Source organism: Juglans regia, chromosome 9 (genome assembly GCF_001411555.2).
Source record: "Juglans regia cultivar Chandler chromosome 9, Walnut 2.0, whole genome shotgun sequence".
NCBI lineage: Eukaryota > Viridiplantae > Streptophyta > Magnoliopsida > Fagales > Juglandaceae > Juglans > Juglans regia.
The window spans coordinates 7753908-7776199 of NC_049909.1; the positions used below are offsets into that span (position 1 = coordinate 7753908).

General features: G+C 36.5%; 2 protein-coding genes across 3 annotated transcripts in view; one reads left to right on the top strand and one right to left on the bottom strand.

The window, feature by feature from the left end:
- The window catches only part of LOC109001242 (F-box/kelch-repeat protein At1g74510-like), a 945981-nt gene that overhangs the window by 620777 nt on the left and 302912 nt on the right, over nt 1–22292 (bottom strand). The gene's annotated exons all lie outside the window — the stretch shown is intronic.
- On the top strand, nt 1602–13988 carry LOC109001222 (NAP1-related protein 2-like). The gene is made up of 10 exons (XM_018978425.2): nt 1602–1938; nt 2685–2807; nt 2913–2963; nt 3141–3212; nt 3353–3469; nt 3559–3620; nt 11362–11419; nt 11666–11722; nt 11868–11912; nt 13458–13988. Exons 1-10 carry the CDS (start codon nt 1810–1812, stop codon nt 13542–13544), a joined length of 801 nt encoding a protein of 266 aa, XP_018833970.2. The 5' UTR covers nt 1602–1809; the 3' UTR covers nt 13545–13988.

The following is a 22292-nucleotide window of genomic DNA, read 5'->3' on the forward strand; positions in this document are numbered from 1 at the left end:
TAATTCTGATGAACTACATTAGATTGAAAATTGTGGGTAGACACTGACCATAGGTATACAATGTCTTGAAAAAGATACAATAACTCAGAAGAGTCACATGTACTATGCTATTGATATAATATGAATGTGTACATCTAGCCAACCTTATGAATATGACATCCATGAGGTCTATAATTTACAAGTAATTGCTTATAAAAAGAAAGAGGAGGACCATCCTCTAAACCTATCTATTGGTGAATGATAAAACTAAAAGTAAACACTATTTAATAAATCACATTGAATTAAACCTGTAAAGTACTCACAATGTCATCTAAATATAATATACAATTTCTATACTTAACTCTTATCACTATTAATGGTTTGATAATGGTGCATATACAGAAATGATAGAAACACAGACATTTTCACAAACTGTGCATGGGCATAGATTGGTTGTATCACAAAATGCAGAAATGTTCAAGAAGATTCACATGATAGTGACAATAACACCATCAACCTCTAATTATAAAATTAAATTAATAACAAAACCACCAATAACACCATCAACCTCTAATTATAAAATTAAATTAAAACAACACCACCAATCTCCAACAACCACTTCCAGAGTATCCATACCCACGAAAGTCATAAACCATTTCAACAATAAAGAAACAACAAACTACAATATAATACGGCAGATATTAAAACTTGGAGAATGGAACCTTACTTGGGAGCCAAACTCTACTCTATGTTAGCTCCTTTGTTGACTCCCACGACTATGTCGCTGGTGGCAGTGAGGGTATGAAGTGTGTTTGAAATTGGGAAAGTAAAAAGGGTTAGGGTTAGGGTTTCGGGACTTTGTAGGAAGAGGATTTCAGACCAATGGTTTCGTGAATTCGTAGGTGTGGCTTTGTAAACACAGCTTCATGGAGAAGACGAAGAGAAAGACCACATGTTAGGGTTTCGAGGCTTTGTGGGAAGTATATTTCAGACCAACGGCTTCGATGATGTGGCTCTGTGGCTTCATGGAGAAGATGAAGACGAAGACCAATCTTCATGGTTGGTGGGTTCGTTTCCTGGGTTGATGGAGAATGATCGATGAATGTGATGGAGAAGAAAGTCCCGAAACCCTAACCACTAGTTTGTTTCAGAGAAGAGAAGAGAGGTCAGTTTGCGGCTTGGAGAAGAACAAATCTAGGGATGGAGAAGAAGAAGAGAGAGCGATTCGGAGAAAAGAAAGTGTGGGGAGAAGAGAGGCTTCGAGAAATGAGTGAAAAGGAAAGGGAAATGAAATGAAACGAAACGACCCATGAGGACCCCTTGGAAGACCCAAACCCAGGATACAAAAAAAACGACGTCGTTTTGTTTTTTTGCCAAGTCAGATGTGAGGCCGCAGCGAGGACACATCTCGGTGATCCACAACATTTTTTAATATAATAAACAATTTAACTTTTTCAAATTTTAAAATAATAATAATTATAAAAAATAATATTCTAATAATATTTTATTTAATTTTTAACTTTTATCTCAATTCAACTCAATTTAACTCACTATCTAAACCGCATTTCAAAATAAATATTTTATTGTAGTTTATAAAGGTAGATAGAAAAAATTATTTGTTTGGGAATAACATTTTAAGATTATTTTTCATTTTGAGTTCCCAAAACCCTAACGCTTTTGTTCCCTCTCTGTGTCTCATACATGACTACTGACTTAACTCCAAAGCAAGTGAGCGAGACACGGAGAGAGCAAGGGAACCACTAGGGTTTTAGGCCATCACCATAGCCAGCAAGCGAGAGAGAGCTAGGGTTTCTGTCCGTGGCTGCAAATATGGGGGCCGACAAGGGAAAGAAGCTGAAGGTAGCGGAGAAACTCGAGGAAAAAAACTCGGAGAGCATCGTTGAGAAGCTCTTCGTCTCCGTCGAGAAGCTGCAGGAGATCCAAGACGAGCTTGAGACGGTATAATTCTCGTCCACGCCCCGACGCATATGGTTCTCTTCCGAACTACTTTTTTGTTTTTTTTCTTTTGAAGAGGGAATTAAGAGTTTACGAGATATTTGTCAGTTTCTTTGCATCTCTAATTCCCTCTGCAATAAAGCCGGTTGATTTGATTTTCTACCGACTATACTGGTTTTCTTTTTCTCTTTAATTTTCCAATCATCTACTGCAGATTTCTAATTGTAGAAATTCAGTAGTTTTTTTACCCATAAAAAACTCTACTGATTCATTTACTTCAGGTAAGTTCACGAAGCTGATATCTTTATGTCCCTAATGAACTGTACAATCTTGAAGCTTTAATTTTTATTTTCTGGGTAAGAGAAATTAAACTAAACCAGGAATCAATTCGTTCAGCAGATTCATGGTGACATTAGCAATGTCAGTTTCTATATAATGTGTATGTTGGGCTATGCAATCCACAAAATCCAAATTCATTTCTATCATTTGTTCGTTGGTTGTCGCTGGTATGGATTGTGAATGCTTAGAATTCCCTAATTATAGTTTGTATATTCATATTTAATTTGGAATAATGTATGGTATGTCCAATACTCATGATTTGGTCGTTGTGTGTGATTTGTCCAATTATGATCTCTGAGAAAAGTAAAAATAAAAAGCCGATCAAAAAAGTTTGTCCAATTGTGATCTGTAACAGTGACCCTGTGCTGTTATCATTTATTGTGTCTTTCTGAATTTTCTTAACGTTCTAGATCAATGAGGAGGTCAGTGATAAAGTCCTGGAAGTGGAGCAGAAGTTCAATGAGATACGCAGGCCTGTATATGACAAGCGGACTGAAATTATCAAATCCATTCCCGACTTCTGGTTAACTGCTGTTAGTAATCTTTCTCTGTCCGTTATTTTGTGAATGTGCAATATGTTAGCTGTCATGAAGTTAAGACGTCTTTTATTTGGCTGACTTGTTTCCAACTCTATGCAGTTTTTGAGTCATCCTGCTCTAGGTGAACTTTTGACTGAAGAGGATCAAAAGGTTCGGACTTTGTGCTTTGATTATAAAATCTGAGTTGCACACCCATTCATTTTAACCTTTAAATCAATGAGCCATGTTGTGAGGATTCTTCTGGTATCTTATATTATAGCTGGTTTCCTCAATTTGACATGTACATACATAGTGATTTTGCTTAATTGTGGGCCACATTGTTGGTAGATATTCAAGCATCTAAGTTCTCTTGAAGTGGAAGATTTCAAAGATGTTAAATCGGGGTACTCTATCACATTGGTGAGTTTAATTTTTTTCCAATGATTAATTTTGTAGATAAAGATTTCCTTTATTCGTTTTTATTTGCGCTTGTGTGTGAATTCCTGCCATGTTTCAACTAATGAATACAGTCAACAACTGATTGTGTCTCCAACATGCAGCACTTTAACCCAAACCCTTACTTTGAAGATACAAAGCTTACAAAGACTTTCACTTATGCTGACGACGACGGAACGACAAAAATTACTGCTACATCAATAAAGTGGAAAGAGGGCATGGTAACACCTACTTAAATTACTATTACTGGCCATATTAAACTCCTGTTTTATTGTGGTGTAGTGACTAATTGTATTTTATCTATGGGAAGGGCAAATCAAATGGGGTCAACCATGAGAAGAAAGGGAACAAGCGGCCTGCTAGCGACGAAAGGTCTGTTTTCCAGAACCTGTCGAAATGGGTATTAGCCAGTTCCATAACCCTTATCATCTTTTATTTTTCAAAAAATTATATGTAAACAAGGACCAGAATTATGCATTTTAGGAATATAATCACAATTTCAAGTTATTAACTATTTGAAATTTCACTTAAATTATTTTGTGGTCTTCCTAATCTAAGGACTATTCAACCATGCTGCAATAATGCATCGATAATCCTGGTAATCTCTTGATATATTTCAAGGAGGTTAAAACTTAAAAGGCATAGTCTCATAGTCGCATTCATGATTGGATTTCATAACAATTTCAGTATTCAGGTTCTGATCATTCTATGACATTGTGATGTAGGATAGAAGTGAGAAGGGAAGTAGAACAGAATAATAAGAAATAGGGAAGAGAAATGAACGAGAAGAGGAGGGAGGAAGAAGAAGAAAGCAAGCGGGACTGGAAGGGGCGGCTAGCGCATCAGCTCTGTATTCAAAATCAACTAACTTCCAAAATTCCTTAAGAGGTCTTTAAGTAGTAGGGTAATACAAACCCTAAATGAAATAACTAACACATTAATAAAATAACAAAAATAGAAAATGTCTTTAAGTAGTAGGGCAATACAAACCCTAAATAAAATAGACAAGACATTAATAAAATAACTAAAACATTAATAGGAGATGTCCTCATCAACTCTCCCGAGGTGGAAAAGCTTGACTCTGTCGAGTTGACGAGTCACACTAAGGCTGCAATCAATCACCCAACCATAAGCTAAGTGGTTGAGCACGCTTCTTCCGACGGCCATAAACACGTGTGAGTGGAGGTCTGAATCTGGTGTCCCTACCCACTTCTCTAGAACAGGTGGCTGGTGACCCAGGCAAAGGAAGATCCTGCTGGCTCCGATAAAGCTCCAATAAATCTGGATCAAGCTGCTGGAGTGTCTCTCTGGGAATCCATGTACAGTCAGAATCTGGTCGATCGACCTAACGAACAACGAAACACTGAACCTCTCCATCATTGGTCAACACAATCTGTTCATCTAGAATAGTATCAATTTTATTTTTGTGTGCTGTGATAGATAGTAGTGGATTAGGAGTGACAAAAGGTTCAGGGTCAAGGTTCACAGATGGAGGCAAAAAAGGATCACTGGAAGGATTGAAATGGCCTTTGTAAGCAACTAAGTCCTCAACATTGAAAGTAGAGTGGTAACCAAAATGTGATGGAAGATCAATAATATATGCATTTGGACCAACACGCTTTAAAATTTTAAAAGGACCAGCACTACGTGCTTGCAATTTGGAAGCGGATCCAGGTGGACGCCGTTCCGGTCTAATTCGGATCATAACATAATCCCCAACTTTAAATTCAACATGTCGTTTATGCAAATCAGTTTGCAGTTTATATGATGCATTACTGGCCTCAAGTTGTTTATTGATCTCAATATGCAAGTCATGAAGATGTTGAACAAAAGCCTCAGCTGACACAGATACATGAGCATGAGGAGACATGGGAATAAGGTCTAAAGGCTTCCTAGGTTTGTAGCCATGAACAACTTCAAAGGGACTCTACCTATAGACCGATTCACCGAACTGTTATATGCAATCTGATCTGTAGGGAGGATCAAATCCCAATTCCTAAGATTCTCCTGGACCAGACATCTTAATAAGTTGCCAAGACTGCGGTTAACAACTTCAGTTTGACCATCTGTCTGGGGGTGGTAAGCAGTGGAGAATTTCAATTTAGTGCCAACCATATGCCATAGGGTTCTCCAAAAATGACTTGTGAAACGAACATCCCTATCTGAAACAATAGTCTTAGGAAGACCATACAACTTGACAATCTCGTTAAAGTACAACCTAGCGACATTAGACGCATCCGAAGTTTTGCTACAAGGGATAAAGTGAGCCATTTTCGAGAAACGGTCCACTACAACAAAAATAGAATCATACTTCTTCAGTGTGCGTGGAAATCCCAACACAAAATCCATTCTAACGTCTTGCCAAGGACATCTAGGGACAGGAAGGGGTGTGTAGAGACCAGTATTTTGTCGCTTTTGTTTGGCTAATTGACAAGTGTTACAGGTGCTAACTATCTTAGCCACATCTCTCTTCAAGCTAGGCCAATAGAATTGACGTTCAATCTCTTCTATGGTCTTATCACGTCCAAAATGTCCAACCAAGCCTCCGGCATGAACTTTCCAAACTATAAAGTCTCTAACTGAAGTCCAAGGGATGCACAACTTATTGGTTTTAAAAAGATAACCATCCTCCAAACGGAAACCATCAGTGGTATCCGACTGCCCGCTTTGCAAAGCGAAAAAAGTATCCCTAAAATCAAGACAAGACTCATACTCTTCCTTAAGTCTTTCAAAACTTATGACCTTGACATTCATGATAGACAAAAGGGAGATACGGCGGCTCAAGGCATCAGCTGCTTGGTTCTCAACGCCCTTCCTATACTTTAAAGCAAAAGAATAAGCTTGCAAATACTCAACCCAACGGCCATGCCTAGAATTCAATCTTTTCTGGGAATTGAGGTAGCGGAGGGCCTCATGGTCTGAATAAAGAACAAACTCCTGAGGTAGCAAATAATGGCGCCAATAGCGCAAAGCTTGCACAACCGCGTACAGTTCCTTATCATAGGTAGAGTACCGTTGTTTGGCATCATTTAACTTCTCACTGAAATAAGCAACAGGGTGGTGTTTCTGGCTAAGAACTCCACCTATTCCTACCCCTGAAGCATCACACTCGACCTCAAAAACTTTGGAGAAATTAGGAAGTCGCATGACAGGAGCTTCCGTCATTCGCTTCTTGACTAACTTAAAAGCCTTAGCTGCTTCCGATGTTCACTGAAATTCTCCCCTCTTCATGCACTCCGTGATAGGAGCCATGATTGTGCTAAACCCCTTAATAAAACGACGATAAAATGTAGCCAGACCATGAAAACTCTTGACATCATGTATAGTCTTGGGCTCAGGCCAACCAACAATGGCCTGAATCTTTGTGGGGTCAGTAGATACTCCAGTAGAAGACACAATGAATCCTAGGAAGACAACCCGATCGGTGAAGAAAGAGCATTTCTTTACATTAGCATACAGATTTGTTTCACGAAGAGTGGAACAAACCTGTGTGAGATGATCTAGATGTTGTTCCTTAGTCCTACTGTAAACGAGAATGTCATCAAAGTAGACGACGAGGAAGTTACCCATGAAAGGCCGAAGAGCTTGTGTCATCACTCTCATAAAAGTACTTGGGGCATTGGTTAGTCCAAAAGGCATGACCAACCACTCATAAAGGCCGTCCTTCGTCTTGAAGGCAGTCTTCCACTCATCACCCTAGTGAATCCTAATTTGGTGATACCCACTCTTTAAATCAATCTTTGAAAATATTGTGGCACCAACCATCATATCCAATATATCATCAAGTCTTGGGATGGGAAATCGATATTTCACTGTGATCCTATTAATGGCACGACTATCAATGCACATCCTCCAAGAACCATATTTCTTAGGAGTCAAAAGGGCAGGAACTGCACAAGGACTTAAACTCTCACGGATAAAGCCTTTGTAAAGAAGTTCACCCACTTGTCTTTGGAGCTCAGCATGCTCAGTGGGATTCATCCTATAATGAGGCAAGTTTGGAAGGGATGCTCCTGGGACGAGATCTATGGCATGTTGAATATCTCGTAGAGGAGGTAAGTGGTCAGGGAGGTCTTCAGGGAAGACATCCTGAAACTTCTGAAAAAATGATTGGGCCTCATCAAGGGCCACTATTGGAGATGCCAATGGAACCTCCATAACAACCACAACAAACACAACAGAAGCACTCACGAGTGCACGCTCAAACTCCGTAGAGTTAATGATATTTAACCCTTTTCGTTCCACAATTTTCTTTCTTTGTTGTGAACCAACAGGTTTTGGAGGTAAAGGGTTAAGATGAATCTTCTTTCCATTAAACACAAAGGAACATGAATTGGATCGACCATGGATGGTCACATCTAAGTCGAATAACCAAGGCCTGCCAAGAATGACATGACCGACATCCATAGGAATGACGTCACACCATATACGATCCTTATATTCTAAGAACTGGATAGGCACCAGACAACGCTCTTTCACAGCTATGGATGTATCAACCCAAGAAACACTATACGGCTGAGGGTGAGGCACTGGTTGTAATCCAAGACGAGACACAGTAGCCACAGAAACCGCATTAATGCAACTCCCACTATCCACAATGATTTTACAACTCTTATCATTGATTTTGATATAAGTATGAAAGATGGCATGACGGTGCCAATCATCAGCACCTTTTGGTTGGGTAAGGGTGCAACGTACAACACTTAATCTGGGTGTGTCGGGAGCATGAGGTACAGAACTTAAATCCACAGGAAAGGTTCGGATACAACCTAAGAAGGTATCCTCATCATCACCTAAATCACCAAACTCCTCAAGCTTAGGCTCATAGACTTGATCTTCTAACGGTTCATCAACTATACCCTCATGTTCCTCAATGACTAGGGTTCGACTAGGACAATTGGAAGAAATGTGGCCAAAACCCTTACATTTGAAACACTGCAAGCTGGAGGAAGTCCTTGGAATTTCAGGACCTTTACCCTTATTTTTCCATATGGGGGAAACATTAGATGGTGGAGGTCCTAAGAGAGACTTAGGGGAAAGGGTGGGTGCTGGGGTGATGGAAGGGCGGTTGTCACCACGCCTTCCATACGGAGTCCTCATAACCGACTCATAGTCTCGGACTAAAGAGTAAGCATGGTCAAGTGTAGCGACACCCCGAAGGACAAGCTCGCGTCTAAGATCATCTTTTAAGTCTTGTCTAAACCTACTCAAAGTCATGGCCTCGTCCTCAACAATATGACATCTCATTCGGAATTCATCAAATTGAGTGACATACTTAGTCACTGGCTGATTGCCCTGTGTAAGGGCATTCCATTGGTCCAACAAATTACCCCTGTAAGATTGGGGCAGGTATTTCTCTTGAAGAAGACGTTTCATTTCTTCCCAACTCCCAACAGGAGGCGCATGACGCCTCTCAAGGAGATCCTCTACACTTTCCCAAAAGAGTTGGGCAGTGCCAGTTAGTTTCAGGCTAGCAAATTGAACTCTTCGATCTTCAGGGACTCTATACCAGGTAAAGAAATGATCCATATCCCTAATCCATTGAGTAAAAACTCGAGGATCTAGGCAACCATCAAAAGTAGGGGCCTCTAGCTTAATGTTTCTGAATAAATGCTCCTCATGGCGAGTAGGGGACTGAGTACCTTGGCGGTAATGGTCTCGTTCTCGCTCACGATCATAATCCCTACCCCCATGATCATGTCTGACATGTTGTCGATCACCTCGTCGACAACGATAGCGTCTATTTTGGGACACTTCAGAGTTGTCAGACGAATGAGGGAGTTCCTCAAAATTGTTCAACCTAGCAGCTAGGTCCCTGTTCTCTTCACGAGTAGCAGCCATCTCAGTTTGGACAGTCGCTAATTGAGTTTGTACATGTTGCTGGTTATTGGCTAGTTGAGCTAATTGTCGAGTGAGGGCATCAAATTGGGAAGGATCCATGGTAAAAGTACTGGAACTAGAGGTGACAAGACGACCAATACACAACTGCATGCAATGCAACACCCGCTAAATGAAGTGCAATGGAGAGATCAATGAACAATAAATGCAAGCAATGAAAAATATCAACTGAGCCAAATAATAATAAGTCTTTTTTTTTTTTGTGGGATTAAGTAAATCCAAAATACGGCAAACAAATAATGCTGATGTTTAAAATAACAAAGCAATGGTCAAATGCTAATCAAACAAGTCCAATCACATAGCAATGCTGATTTTTTTTTTGGAAAGACAATCAATGCAAAAATGAGAGTAAAGCTTCAGGCTATAGAAGTGAGAATGAGAATACAAGAAATAGGAAATAAAACAAAATCCAAGTGTTGAATAAATCTGGCCGTAGCAAATGCGGGTTTGGCTAAGTTCACTATGGTAATAGCAACACAGAGAAACAATTAATACATTTTCAAAACAAACCGATAGTGTAAAACCAACGAAAGAGATAGTAAAACTCCCCTTTGCTCGTGTTGATAACTGTGCACAATCGTTGAAAAGTCACGCGGAAGGACAAGCCACCCCGACTCCCTTTCTTTCTTTCTTTTGATTTCGGCTATTTCTGCGCTGGAAGTCGCGCGAGAGGAGAAACCGAGGGAGAGTTGGACGTCTGGTAGAGGGAGAAGAATCGGAGCTGAGATGTCGTGTTTCTGGCGTCGTCTGCTTCAAGTCTAGTGGTTTTGGCGAGGTCTGTACTGTTTTCTCTTTTTTTTTTTTTTTCCTCACCTGTTGTCCCTGGGTATCTCGGCACTGGGTGTTTCGGGAGAGGCCGTTTCGGGAGAGACCGAGGGGTGGTATCTCGGCACTGGGTAAAACGGAGGTAAGGAGAGGCAGCGACGGTGGTATCTCGGCACTGGGTGTTTCGGGAGAGGCCGAGGGGTGAGACGGAGGTAAAGGAGAGGTCGAGAGGCTTACCGGCAGTGTGCTCAGGGTCGAGAGAGGTAGCGACGGCGGCCACTCACAGAGAACGAGATGGAGAATCGGAGAGAGCCGATTCACTGAAGAGAACCCAGTTTTCGGCAAGGTCTTCGACGGGTTTTGTTTTGGCTTGGATCGAAGGGAACTCAGATGGACGGGTTTGGGATTAATCTATTGTTTGAGAAAACAATAGAACTGGCTCTTGATACCAATATGATGTAGGATAGAAGTGAGAAGGGAAGTAGAACAGAATAATAAGAAATAGGGAAGAGAAATGAACGAGAAGAGGAGGGAGGAAGAAGAAGAAAGCAAGCGGGACTGGAAGGGGTGGCTAGCGCATCAGCTCTGTATTCAAAATCAACTAACTTCCAAAATTCCTTAAGATGTCTTTAAGTAGTAGGGCAATACAAACCCTAAATGAAATAACTAGCACATTAATAAAATAACAAAAATAGAAAATGTCTTTAAGTAGTAGGGCAATACAAACCCTAAATAAAATAGACAAGACATTAATAAAATAACTAAAACATTAATAGGAGATGTCCTCATCACATTGGATGCAAAAGAAACCGGGAGAAGTTTTGAAATATTTTTGTGTGTTTTGAGGGAAGACTAGCAGCTGCCAAAGTCGTTTGATTGGGTTATGCCTAGAAGGGTGAGAGTTTTGGTGAGCTCAGTAGGACAGCAGGGGCATGGTAATTTTTGGTGTTGTGGAGGTTGGTTCCTATAGGTTTAATGCAGTGTATTTGGAGAGAGCAGAATGGCTGAACATTTGAGGATAGAGAAGCTTCAGTTGTAGAGCCTAACAATATTTTCAAATCCCTTGTACATGTACAGCAACTTGTGATAGTTTCTCTCTTCCCAGCATTTAAAAAATATTCAATTGCTTCTTTTTTTCCTTATTAGGAATCCTTTTTTATGCTTCCTTTGTCCTAGGTTGGTGCCCCTCTGCTTTTAAGTGAGATTGTGCCACTTACCCAAACAAAATGAAAATATCATCCTTATTTTTTTTCTCTTTGTAGTCACCGATAAGATAGCATCTTTACTTTTGCTTTTCCTTCATGATTATGCCTGTATCCATTTTATGTTTATCGTGTTGAGTGAATGCAACTTCTTTAGCTGGTTTACACATTTGAGAGAAAGTTCACATGATCTACAATTTTGCATTTTGTTCATGCTTATTATGTCTCATTTTACACATTGAATGCAGCTTTTTTAGCTGGTTTATAGATACTCAAGAGAAAGATCACTCGGACATTCATGATGAGGTAAATTCTACTTCTATCTGAAAATTCTATCTGGAGATTTCTTTCCATGTTGGAGGTACTCCAGGGGACAGAGTTTTCCAAAAACGCATGTGCTTCTCACATGCTCAAATGACACGTCATTTTTATAGATGGGTTGGAGGAAAACTATGTCCTACTCCAGGTATCTCTTCATGGTTATTAATATTGTTCTTTTTGGTACTCTCATCACATTGCTTTTTTAACCTTTTCACTTCCAACAAATTTCAGATTGCAGAAATCATCAAGGAGGATTTATGGCCGAATCCACTCACTTACTTCAATAATGTAACTGCTTTTTCTTCTGGTTTCTTTCTCTCTAATCCCATTAGTCATCAATGTATTTTTATCTAGTGCTTAGGAGCTTTTATAGTAATCTATGCTGATAATATATTTTTCATAATAATAATAATTTGTTGCTGCTGTGACATAGGACGCAGATGAAGAAGACTTTGACGAGGAAGGGACCGTTGAAGAGGTAAAAGTTCAAGTGCATAATCTATGTAGCTCTAGTGCCATGGTCTATTTCAGGATTTTATGCACACTAATATTAAAACCTAGCTACTTATCAAAAACATATATTAAAACAATTTTTTTCTATGTTTTTGTGCTTTGCCAGTCCTAGTCTAGTTTTGCTTGCAGATTCAGTTGATACTTTTCAGGTAAAATAGTATGTGGTTATACTTATAAAATAAATATATATATATATATAGTATGTGATTCGGAGAAAGCATTGATATGGATGTTATTGACGTGTAGCAAATGCTTGAGAGAGAGAGTACGAGTCTGATGGCTTACTTTGTTTGACTTTTGGATTTAGTGTATTTAGATCTGAGAAGATTTCTGTGTATATAATAAATATTATGTCGAGGACGTCATGAGGTTACTAAAATACTTTGAAACTTTTTCTTCCCCCTTTATTGGCCGTAATTGCATAAATATATCTGGCTGGTGTTAGGAGGCCTGGATACAGATGTGTTTACTATACTCTAGAAAAATTTTATATATTCTTATTAGTCATAACTATTTCATGCTACTTCCAAATCCTAGGTTAACCTTGGATGGGGGCGGACAGTTTATGCAGCTTACCATGAAGTATTGCAATTCCCTTTGCACTTATAATAGGAATTCTATGGATTTCCTTTAAACCAGGTTTACAGGGGTCTGGCCCTGGCCTAATGACTCCTTGTAATTCATTCTTTTTTTTTTTTTAAAGCTACATATTGCTAAAGAAGTCAAGGTGAGTTGACTGCACCCAGTGAAATGATTATGCCAGGACAAGATATATAGCTTAGTTTCTATTGGGTATGAATCACACTAGTTTTAGCTATGACAATCCTGCTTTACATAAATATCCCAACCAATTCTGTTGAGTAGGACAACTTCCAGAAATATGCACAGGTTTCAAACACTCGGTTCATTGTGGTTCTGAATGTGGTAATTCAGAACTAAAGTATTTAATTGCTGCGGATGATATAAGGTCTAGGGATCTTGAAAATTTTGTTGAATTATGAAAGCCACTAATTTAAAGATCTGTCTTTTTAACTTTTGTTTTTCCCGATAAGGTAAATTTTGTTCATAACAAATAAAGAGAAGCATAGGCAACATCAAGTAACGGGGAGTTTGCTTTGAATACATATATTAAAGTGAGAAAAAAGCTTTGAAAACACCTGAATACTAAAGAAAGAAATACAAAGGTGGGCTGTCATCCAATGGTAAATGGCAGTAAAATCTGAAGCCTTGAGTTCTTCCACTGTCCTTGGACTAACTCCTTTCAGAATGACTTGAGATCAAACATCCCTGCTTGGATAAAAGCTCCACCGTCGTTTGTCTGCACCATTTTCTCTCTCTTTCTGAACCCATATAGCTGAGCATAGAAAGGTGGAAAAAAATCCACCTCTCAATCATGTATTGCACTTATAAACTCTACTTCCCATTGAGGAGAACCATTTAATAGCCGTAAATTGTCTTTTTGAACTTTGGCTACTTTATTTTTTTATAAGTGAACATTGGCTGCTAGCAGGGGAAGGATGGTGATGACTCTGAAGAGGATGAGGATGACCAAGAAGATGATGACGACGAAGATGGTGGCGAGGAGGATGGCAAGTAAAGTCCCTCCGTCTGGGCACTACTTATGGCTTTCACTACTACTACTTTGGTGATGGCTTATGTAAGGTGAGTCTTTCTTTTTGCTACTACTACTCTGAAGTATCCGGTGATAGTGGAGGATGACCAAGGCAACTCTTATAATAGGTCTCATATATTGTAGGCATTTGATTGCCACCATGGCCAGTCTAGCTCTCTGACTGTTCTTTCTTTTTGCTTCAAGGTCATTTCTTGGTTTTTTTTTGTTATTTTATTTTATTTTATTTTAATGGTGGGTTCTGGCCTCCCTAATTGCCGGCTCCTTGACGATGATGGAATGCTACATTTTATGGTAACTAAATGAGGAGAGTAAAACCACAGTACTTGATGTAAAGCTGTTCTGATGTTTCTACAATGCACAGATTATCCCCATAGTTTGGGTTATTTATTAGCATTTTCGGGATGGTAAGTGCTACTGTGTTAATTTGTTTGAACAAGAACGGATCAGGGTCCTCTATAATTATGCCCCAAACACCGGATCAAAAAATAATTGTCCCAAGAAATTTTCAAGAGTTTTGCTATTGTCCTGTGCCTACACCGCGCATCTTTTTATTAAAATAATAATAATAATAATAATTGAATTATTCCACTCATCATCCCTATACCATTTGTTTAAAAAAATAAATAAATAAAAAGATCGAAAATAAAAACATGCGTATGGTATAGGGATGAGTAGAATTTTTCTTTTCAAAATCATATTCCAGAGGTGAGAATTGGTGGTGATTCAGCTAGAGACTGGTTTAATCACTTGATTAGTATTAATTTGTAGTGTTACATGTATTTATACTTTTATTTATAATATTTATTTTGTTAGTTTTTTTTTTTAAAAATTTAAATTTTATGATTTTCGACATATCAATAATTGATAAGTGGAGAAAGCAAGTTTTTTTCATGTATATATTAACATTTTCTTAACTTGTATTAGTGATATCGGTTATAGAAAATTACATTTCTGGTCATGATGTTTAAGGAGTGACTCAATTCGATCTCTAATGTCGATAACTAAAGTGAAATAGTTGTATGGAAATTGAAATTTTGCATTAAAAAAGTGGTCGTAATTCGTAAAACAATGCAGTGCAATAATTCCGAATAAGCGGTAAAAACTCTAAACAGACATGGAAGCATTTCATACTTTTATGCACGTACCTACCAAATTGGGTCAACACAACAGGGCTGATCAAATGGAATAAATCTTCTCAACTTCCTAACACTTCACACTCTACATTATTTTTAATTTTTATTATTTTTTTCTTTTATTAAATATTTATTATATGAATAATAAATAGAAAATTTAAAATAATTTTAAAAAAATAAACTCAAAAAAAAATTTAAAAAAAAATATTAAAAATTTTAAAAATTAAAAAAAGGGTGGAGTGTGGAGTGTGGTGGAGGTTGTGTAGCAAAACCCGATCAAATGGGTTTTGCTTTTAGTGATAATATGACAACCTCAAGCGCATCATGACATCAGCCCTAGGTAGTGCTGATCATGGGGTCTTTCTATACGAGTAATATTAAATATAGATCTAGAGAGGATAATTTTGTGCAAAATCTTCCGTAAAAATTGTGGAGTCTATTTCAAAAATGTGATTTTGTTTTCATGCGAGTCTCATTTGTTTTTAGAAGGGATTCCGAAGGGCTCGAAAATTCTATACAAATTATTTTCCTTGTACCAAATTTTAAAAATATAGCTACCCAAATTAAGCAATGCATACATTTTTTTTTTTATTAGCACTTGGTGTCCCGACTATTCTCGGGGGTGTACAGACCCTCAACAAGGAATTTTCTATAAGTACACTTCAAATAATTTAAAAAAAAAAAATCTCCCAATTCGATATATAGTCTCTTGAGAATGTTTGAACTTAAAAAAATTTGAACCTTAGATCTAGGGGGAGCATACCCCCAAATCTAAAGTCTTTACCACTTGAGTCAACTCTTAAGCAAGGCATACATTCGGAAAATAGCAAATCTGGTCTCATGTCTTGCCTTTATATTCTAAACCTACAATTATATGCCCTTGATGAAACCGAAGAGATCGAACTTCAAAGACACCAGCACAAGCCCAACGAACATTGAATAATAGGTTGCTGGATTTATGCCCAAGTTGCCATATAACCGTGCACCAAAACCAATACTGAAGACGTATTAATTATTGATCGAGGTTAAGCTAGCTAAAGTACAGTCCATGGCCGAAACTTAACCCACAAAATGTAAATAGGATAGCTAAGGGTCTCTTTCGGAATATTGTTCTCAAATATTTTTAAACTATTATTCTCATTATTATTCACAGATTAATTGAGATATTCTTAATATCTAAACGGAACTATATTTTTCTTTTTAAAAAATTTTACATGAAGTCTGATATCATACATCTAGTCCATTTAATCAAGATGTGATTTGTACGTTATTTTTATCATTCTATTTTAATACTTAAATATGTATATATTTAAATAAAAAAATAAAAAAAATTAATTATATATATTAATTGAGTAGAGATGTATGGTTTAGGATTTTTTTTCTTACCTTGCCGGTCAAATGCATGCTAGCAAGCTGGGCGCACCATCCACTGGTACTGCAAAACGATCAAGTCATCAAGCACTATTATATATATATATATGTTGTGGATATTTATACAAATTATAAATAAGATCGCCCATGAAAGTTGGGTTAGTAGGGGTTGACTACAACACAGTATTTAACTAAAACCGACGACGTCATTGTGCCTAACAACCAGACCCAGTAGCTTGTGCCGGAACTGATCATCAACCTGGCCTTGCGTTTCCATGATCTTAAAATTGTCAGGTCCTTGTATGGATCAGAATTGCTGCAGTAAATTATTAACTCTGGCGTTAATAAAGCTAGCTAGCTATTAATTTCTGACATGAAGAAACGTGGATTAAATGAGGCCAAAGAGACTCAGGACCTTAAAGGATCTGATTCACGCGAGTTATGTACGTAGCAAATGCAGGTCCTGATCATAACTATTAATTATTAAATTAATGTTTGTCATTTTATTATAAGGAAACGGCTTCTCTGCTCTGATGATCTGCCTGAAATTGCTAGTACGGATTTAATAAAAAAATTAATATTTTTGAAATAAAAGTGGAGCCCATTACAAAAGTTATTTTTTTTTAATGTATTCTATATTTATTTACTTTTTATAAAAAAAAAAAGACGGAAATTCCGTACCATAATATCATTTCTCTAGACTAAAAATAGCCCACACGATCCCTTTCTTTGTCTCTTTCTTTTTTTTTTCTTTGGTAAAGAAATTATGTCAATGATCTAAACGGCCCAACCGGGTTCGAACCGGGTCATGACCTCTCGATCTGCAGTCAAATGCTCTACCACTTTGCTATGGACCCTTTAATTTACACATGCGTGATCACTTTCCTAAACACATGGCTGAATCAGCACCACGTTGGTAATTCCGAAAGCAGATTAATTAAATTATATTGATCACATCTCAACACCCACACGAGAGAAAACACTTATTTCCACAAGGAAACCTAATTTATGCCATATATAGTTCCAGACGGATGATCAGTACTGAATGGGGCAATCATAAACATGCATGATCAGTTAAATCTTTAGTTTTTTTCCCTAAAAAATCCCAGAAAATATAACCATGCATAATTATCATCTTCAATTTATAGGAAAAGAACCTGATGATCTGGTTTGGAGGGCCACGTATGAACCTCCATACATATATATATATATATATATATATATATATATATATTATATGCAATAATCAATAATGTATAAGCTAGCTGCAGGATAATATTATATGTGTATATATATATATATATATATATAGAGAGAGAGAGAGAGAGAGGTTAATGTTGGTGTCGTCCAAAAATTGGAAGTTTAGATGTTGCTAGAGATCATCAGGTCCTAGCCAAATAAGAGGGTAAGCTGTCATGATCTTCAATGGCTTATATATATACATATATAAGTGGCATGCATATGCAAGGCGTGTGTGGTCTCGTAAAAGGCAGCATTGGCGATGGAATGAATTTGTGGTCCACATTTCTCAGCAAATAGGGGCCACAAGAGCGTCATAATGTACAAGACATGAGTGTGACATGCTGGAACTACTTGTTGATACATGATCGATCAGCTTCGTACCCATCACACCTATCCAAATGTTTGAAAATGCTTCAATTTCTCCTCCTCAGAAATAATCTTTACTCTGCGAGAAGAAGAACATCTACTAATAAATTTATAAATTTATATGATTTAATACAAGATATCAAATTTATCTTATAATAAAATTATGAGTTTCACAATGTAACATACGTAAAATACCAAATTATGGCAATTTTAAAGTTTATATTTGTGTGATTTCTCTTCATTTAAAACAAGAATTAATTTGTAAAGAAATGAGACCTAACAATGTAGATATATAGTTTTGACTTTAAATCATGACTCTACACTTCATTCTATTTAATTAAATATTTTACATATTAGCCGCAACTTATTAAAGGGAAGTCTGGCCCACATATGGATAAAGTGTTAAGATATAAATGAAATATTAGGCTTGGTTTGGATAGTGAGTTGAGATGAAATGATAGTTTGTAAATAGTACATGTGAGATATTTGAGTAGAGATAAGATGAGTTAGAAATTATTTAAATTAAAATGTTTTATGAGATTTTGAAAAATAAGAGAGAAAATGTTGAATAAAAATATTATAAAGTTAAAATAACGTTAGAATATAATTTTTTAATATAATTTTTGTTTTGTAATTTGAAAGAGTTGAATTGTTTTTTGTATTTTGTTTAGAAGTTTGGAAAAATTGTAATAATTATGTAGTGATTAAATAAAAAAGTTGAAGATTTGAAATTGAAAAATATTTGTGTTTGTGGCAGTGCTTGTATATTGAGATGAGATGAGATAGGATGATATTGAAGCATCTCTCAATCCAAACCGAGCCTAAATCTAAATCTTCTTATCAATTTAAGTTTTCGAGATAAGTGATGATTTCACAATATCTTGCATGTGTTAAGCTTTAAGATCTTTCTTCTTTGTATAATAAATTAATAAAAGAGTGCGGTAGCTTGTACACACACACATATATACATATACATATATATATATATATATATATATATGTATTAAGCACCCTATAGGTCATAATGCAACAATCCAAACTTACTTAAGGGGGAAGACAAACATCTTTAAATATTAGACCTTAGAGCATTAATACGCATTAGGATATATATAAATTATTCTAATGCAGATTGCAAGTTATAGCTAATTTCCCTATTGATCTTGCATGGAACGTCACAAACACACAGACACACACACACCCGCGATATATAAGTAGGGGTATAATCTGATTAGGTCACTCGATAAGGTAGCTCGAATCCAATTCTCTTTAACTCAACTCGTCAACTATTAGATTATTAAATGTGTCGGTTCATAAATATGAAATTATGGTCTATTATTAAATTATACAACTCTTATAAAACTTCATTCAACTCATGTCCACAAACAAGCTATTTTGTATAGCTAGAACTCGACTCTACTCATAAGCTTGCTCGCATATATTATAATACACACATATATTAATACAAATATGTTATATAAATGTATGTATTATATGCATATAATAATATATAAGATATGAAGTAACAATATACAATAAAAACATATACATTAATACTATATATATTAGTTATAAATATATATAATTATAAGTACAAATTGTAATATTGTATTATATTTTTAAATTTGACTAATAAATAAAAATTGCTAGTGTGATTCATTTTCAATTATGATTTGATTTACTTATTTACTTATTACTTTTGTAAATTGAGAAAATAAGAAACTTTAAAATGTTCTTGAGTTGGGTCGAGCCGAGCTTGATTAAGCACTTGACTGGATTACATGTATTCAAGTTGGAAAATGCTACTCTTCCCGTTGAATCTTTCCGCTAGTGTTTTATTATTATTTTTTACTTAATGATCAAGTAAGTATTTTTTAATAATATTATGATTTTTTTTTTAATATTTAAAAATGTTAAAAAATACATGTAAAAAAAAAAACACAAAACAACTAGCGAGAGTCCCCAACGAAAGCTCACAGCGGTGGGAGTAGCACTGTCCATTCAAGTTTTGAGCTCAGCTTGAGCTAGGTTTTCTACAAATTGAATCAAGTTTGAGCTGAACTTTAAATTTTGACTTCTATATAAGTCAAACTCGAGCTGGGCAGGAAACACTTAAGTTTCGTTTATTTTTATAAAATTTTTTAATTTATCTCATCTAATCTAATCATTCAAATTTTTTTAAATTTTTACATTAAATAAAATAAAAAATTCAATTTTTAAAAATTTTAAAATAAAAATAATATTAAAAAATATATTCTAACAATATTTTATTTTTATCTTAATTCATCTCATCTGTAAAAATAAACGAAATATTAATCTTAGAGTTGAATTTAAATAGACTCAACTTGTCCGAACTAAGCTTGAATACAGCCTATATATATATATATATATATATATATATAAACTCACGTTGAAAGAGACTTGTGATCAAGAAAATCGAGGATTAAGGAAAGGATTTACTTCAAATCAGTGTGGTCAGTAAAGGACTTTTATACCCTCCAATCACATTTCGACATGTATGCATTTCAAGAGGAGAAGAATGGAACCGCACACATGGAAGCAAATCTCATTCAAACACCCCCGTCGCTGCTCTCTTTCTGCCCCCTCTCTGTGCTTGGTCGTGCTCTCTCTCTCTCTCCCTGCAAGCCATTGCAAATCTCGCCATCGATCCATTCCAAGCACTCCTACTTCCCTCTCAGGCACCTGCTTCTTCATTGTTCAAGGGCACTTGCTGTTTTGGGTGTTTGATTTGTGGTTTGGATCTTTTTGGAAATTCTGGATTTGATTCATGGATGCGATTTGAAGGTGAAGATCACCATTTCTATGCTATATATGAGTACCGCGAATTTGTGAGCCGTGGGGAAGGAGTTTGGAGTGGGATTTGAATGAGTGGAAATGGGATGGGCATCAATTCATGGCCAGCACATTGAATCCGATGCCATCAAGTAGAATGGACCAGCAATTTTTCCCCCTTGGATCTGGGATTCAACCAACTGGGGGTAGTTCTTCATCATGTCTGAAAACAGAATTCTTGAAATAGGTTGATGGGGAGATTTGAGCAATGGCTTGCGGGGGAGAGATCACAGAGAGAGCAGCGTTGGGCTGTGTTTGAATGAGATTTGCTTCCCTGTGTGCGGTTTAATTCTTTCCTACTTGAAATGTATACGTGTCGAAATGTGATTGGAGGGTACATAACTTCTCAAAAAAAAAAAAAGATTGCTCTAAAAGAATTCAGAGCACATTCGCTCAAATCCTAATAGAATAGGAAAATAGCACCCAATAACATTGGTGACTTCCCAAAACACCAATAAAAAAAAAAAAAAAAGTGATTAAGACGTACGCAATCTGAGACGACAGTATTTATTTTTAATGTTCATGTGAAGTTGCGTTTACACAGATCGAAATCGTGCAGCTAGCAAAAACAATTGTTCATGTGAGGATGCGTTTACACAGTAATCCCACCACAAATTGCGTACTTCATGGAGAAAGAACTTCTAGCTAAACTTAACCCTTGATCAGGCATTAATGAAAATTAATCTGAAGCATGCATGTACGGAATAGCCAAGTCTCTTATATAATTTTATAAGTAAATGCAAGCAAATTAAAGAAAAAGAGCTTTCTCTTGCATTCTTTGCTGAAATATTGATTTGTCAAAATAGATCATGACGATCAATGTCATCGATCGTGTTACGCAATATAATTGAACCTAAATTAACATGATTGAGGTAATAATTAATTAATTTGCAGATATGCAACTAATTAAATAAATAAATAGCCTTGGAATTAATTAAGTTTAAAGAAAAATGGATCCCTAGTAATTAATTAATTATAATATAAGGTCATGATGATCTCATGTATAATATTCCATGCCATGGTAGACCACAAAAATTATATATCATGAGCGCTTGAAGCTGCTATCAGCTTTGGTCATGCATCCATCGATCTTTTACTTGGTGGTCCTGAAGTAGTACTAGTACTACTGCAACCTACAGTAACATCCATGTAGGGTTCAAAAGCAATGAACCTTCACTTTCTTTGATAATTTTGTCCTTCAATTATTTTTCTATTTGGTCGACGAGCGTATCGATCAAAACGATAACGTCCGTGCATTAATATAATTTCCTCCATCTCATTCTCCATCTGCGCACACACATATATATATATAGATATATAGATATATATATATCATGATCTGTTGCATGGGGTATTTTCTTTTGGGTCTTTTCAATGGTAAAAAATGCTGATCGATCAGGGTAATATTACAAGTAATACTCATTCATTTTGGGCAAAACCTAAATGAATGGAAAATAGATAAAGTTCATAAAACTGGGCTTGTTCGGGGAAGGACTGACAATTTTATAAATTGTAACCTGACGAGTACTGCAAGTTGTGATATTTGATGGAGACAATTTTATGGGAGTGCCTTTAGTTTGTCTGGATCGATCGATGGGAATAGTAGTACCAGTACTGAACGGGTGGCCGAAAGGGAAGAAGGAAATTAGACTTATAAACGTATGAAAATGGAGGGATTCCCTTTAATTCATTAATTCGGGCCTAGTACAGTTCTTTTGCCCCTCAAATTGGGATGGAACAGATCGAGGGA

Coding starts and splice junctions, on each gene's coding strand:
- LOC109001222 (XM_018978425.2), top strand. CDS start 1,810: ATGGGGGCCGACAAGGGAAAGAAGCTGAAGGTAGCGGAGAAACTCGAG. Junction 1,939..2,684: donor TCCAAGACGAGCTTGAGACG/GTATAATTCTCG, acceptor TTAACGTTCTAG/ATCAATGAGGAGGTCAGTGA. Junction 11,913..13,457: donor AGGAAGGGACCGTTGAAGAG/GTAAAAGTTCAA, acceptor GGCTGCTAGCAG/GGGAAGGATGGTGATGACTC.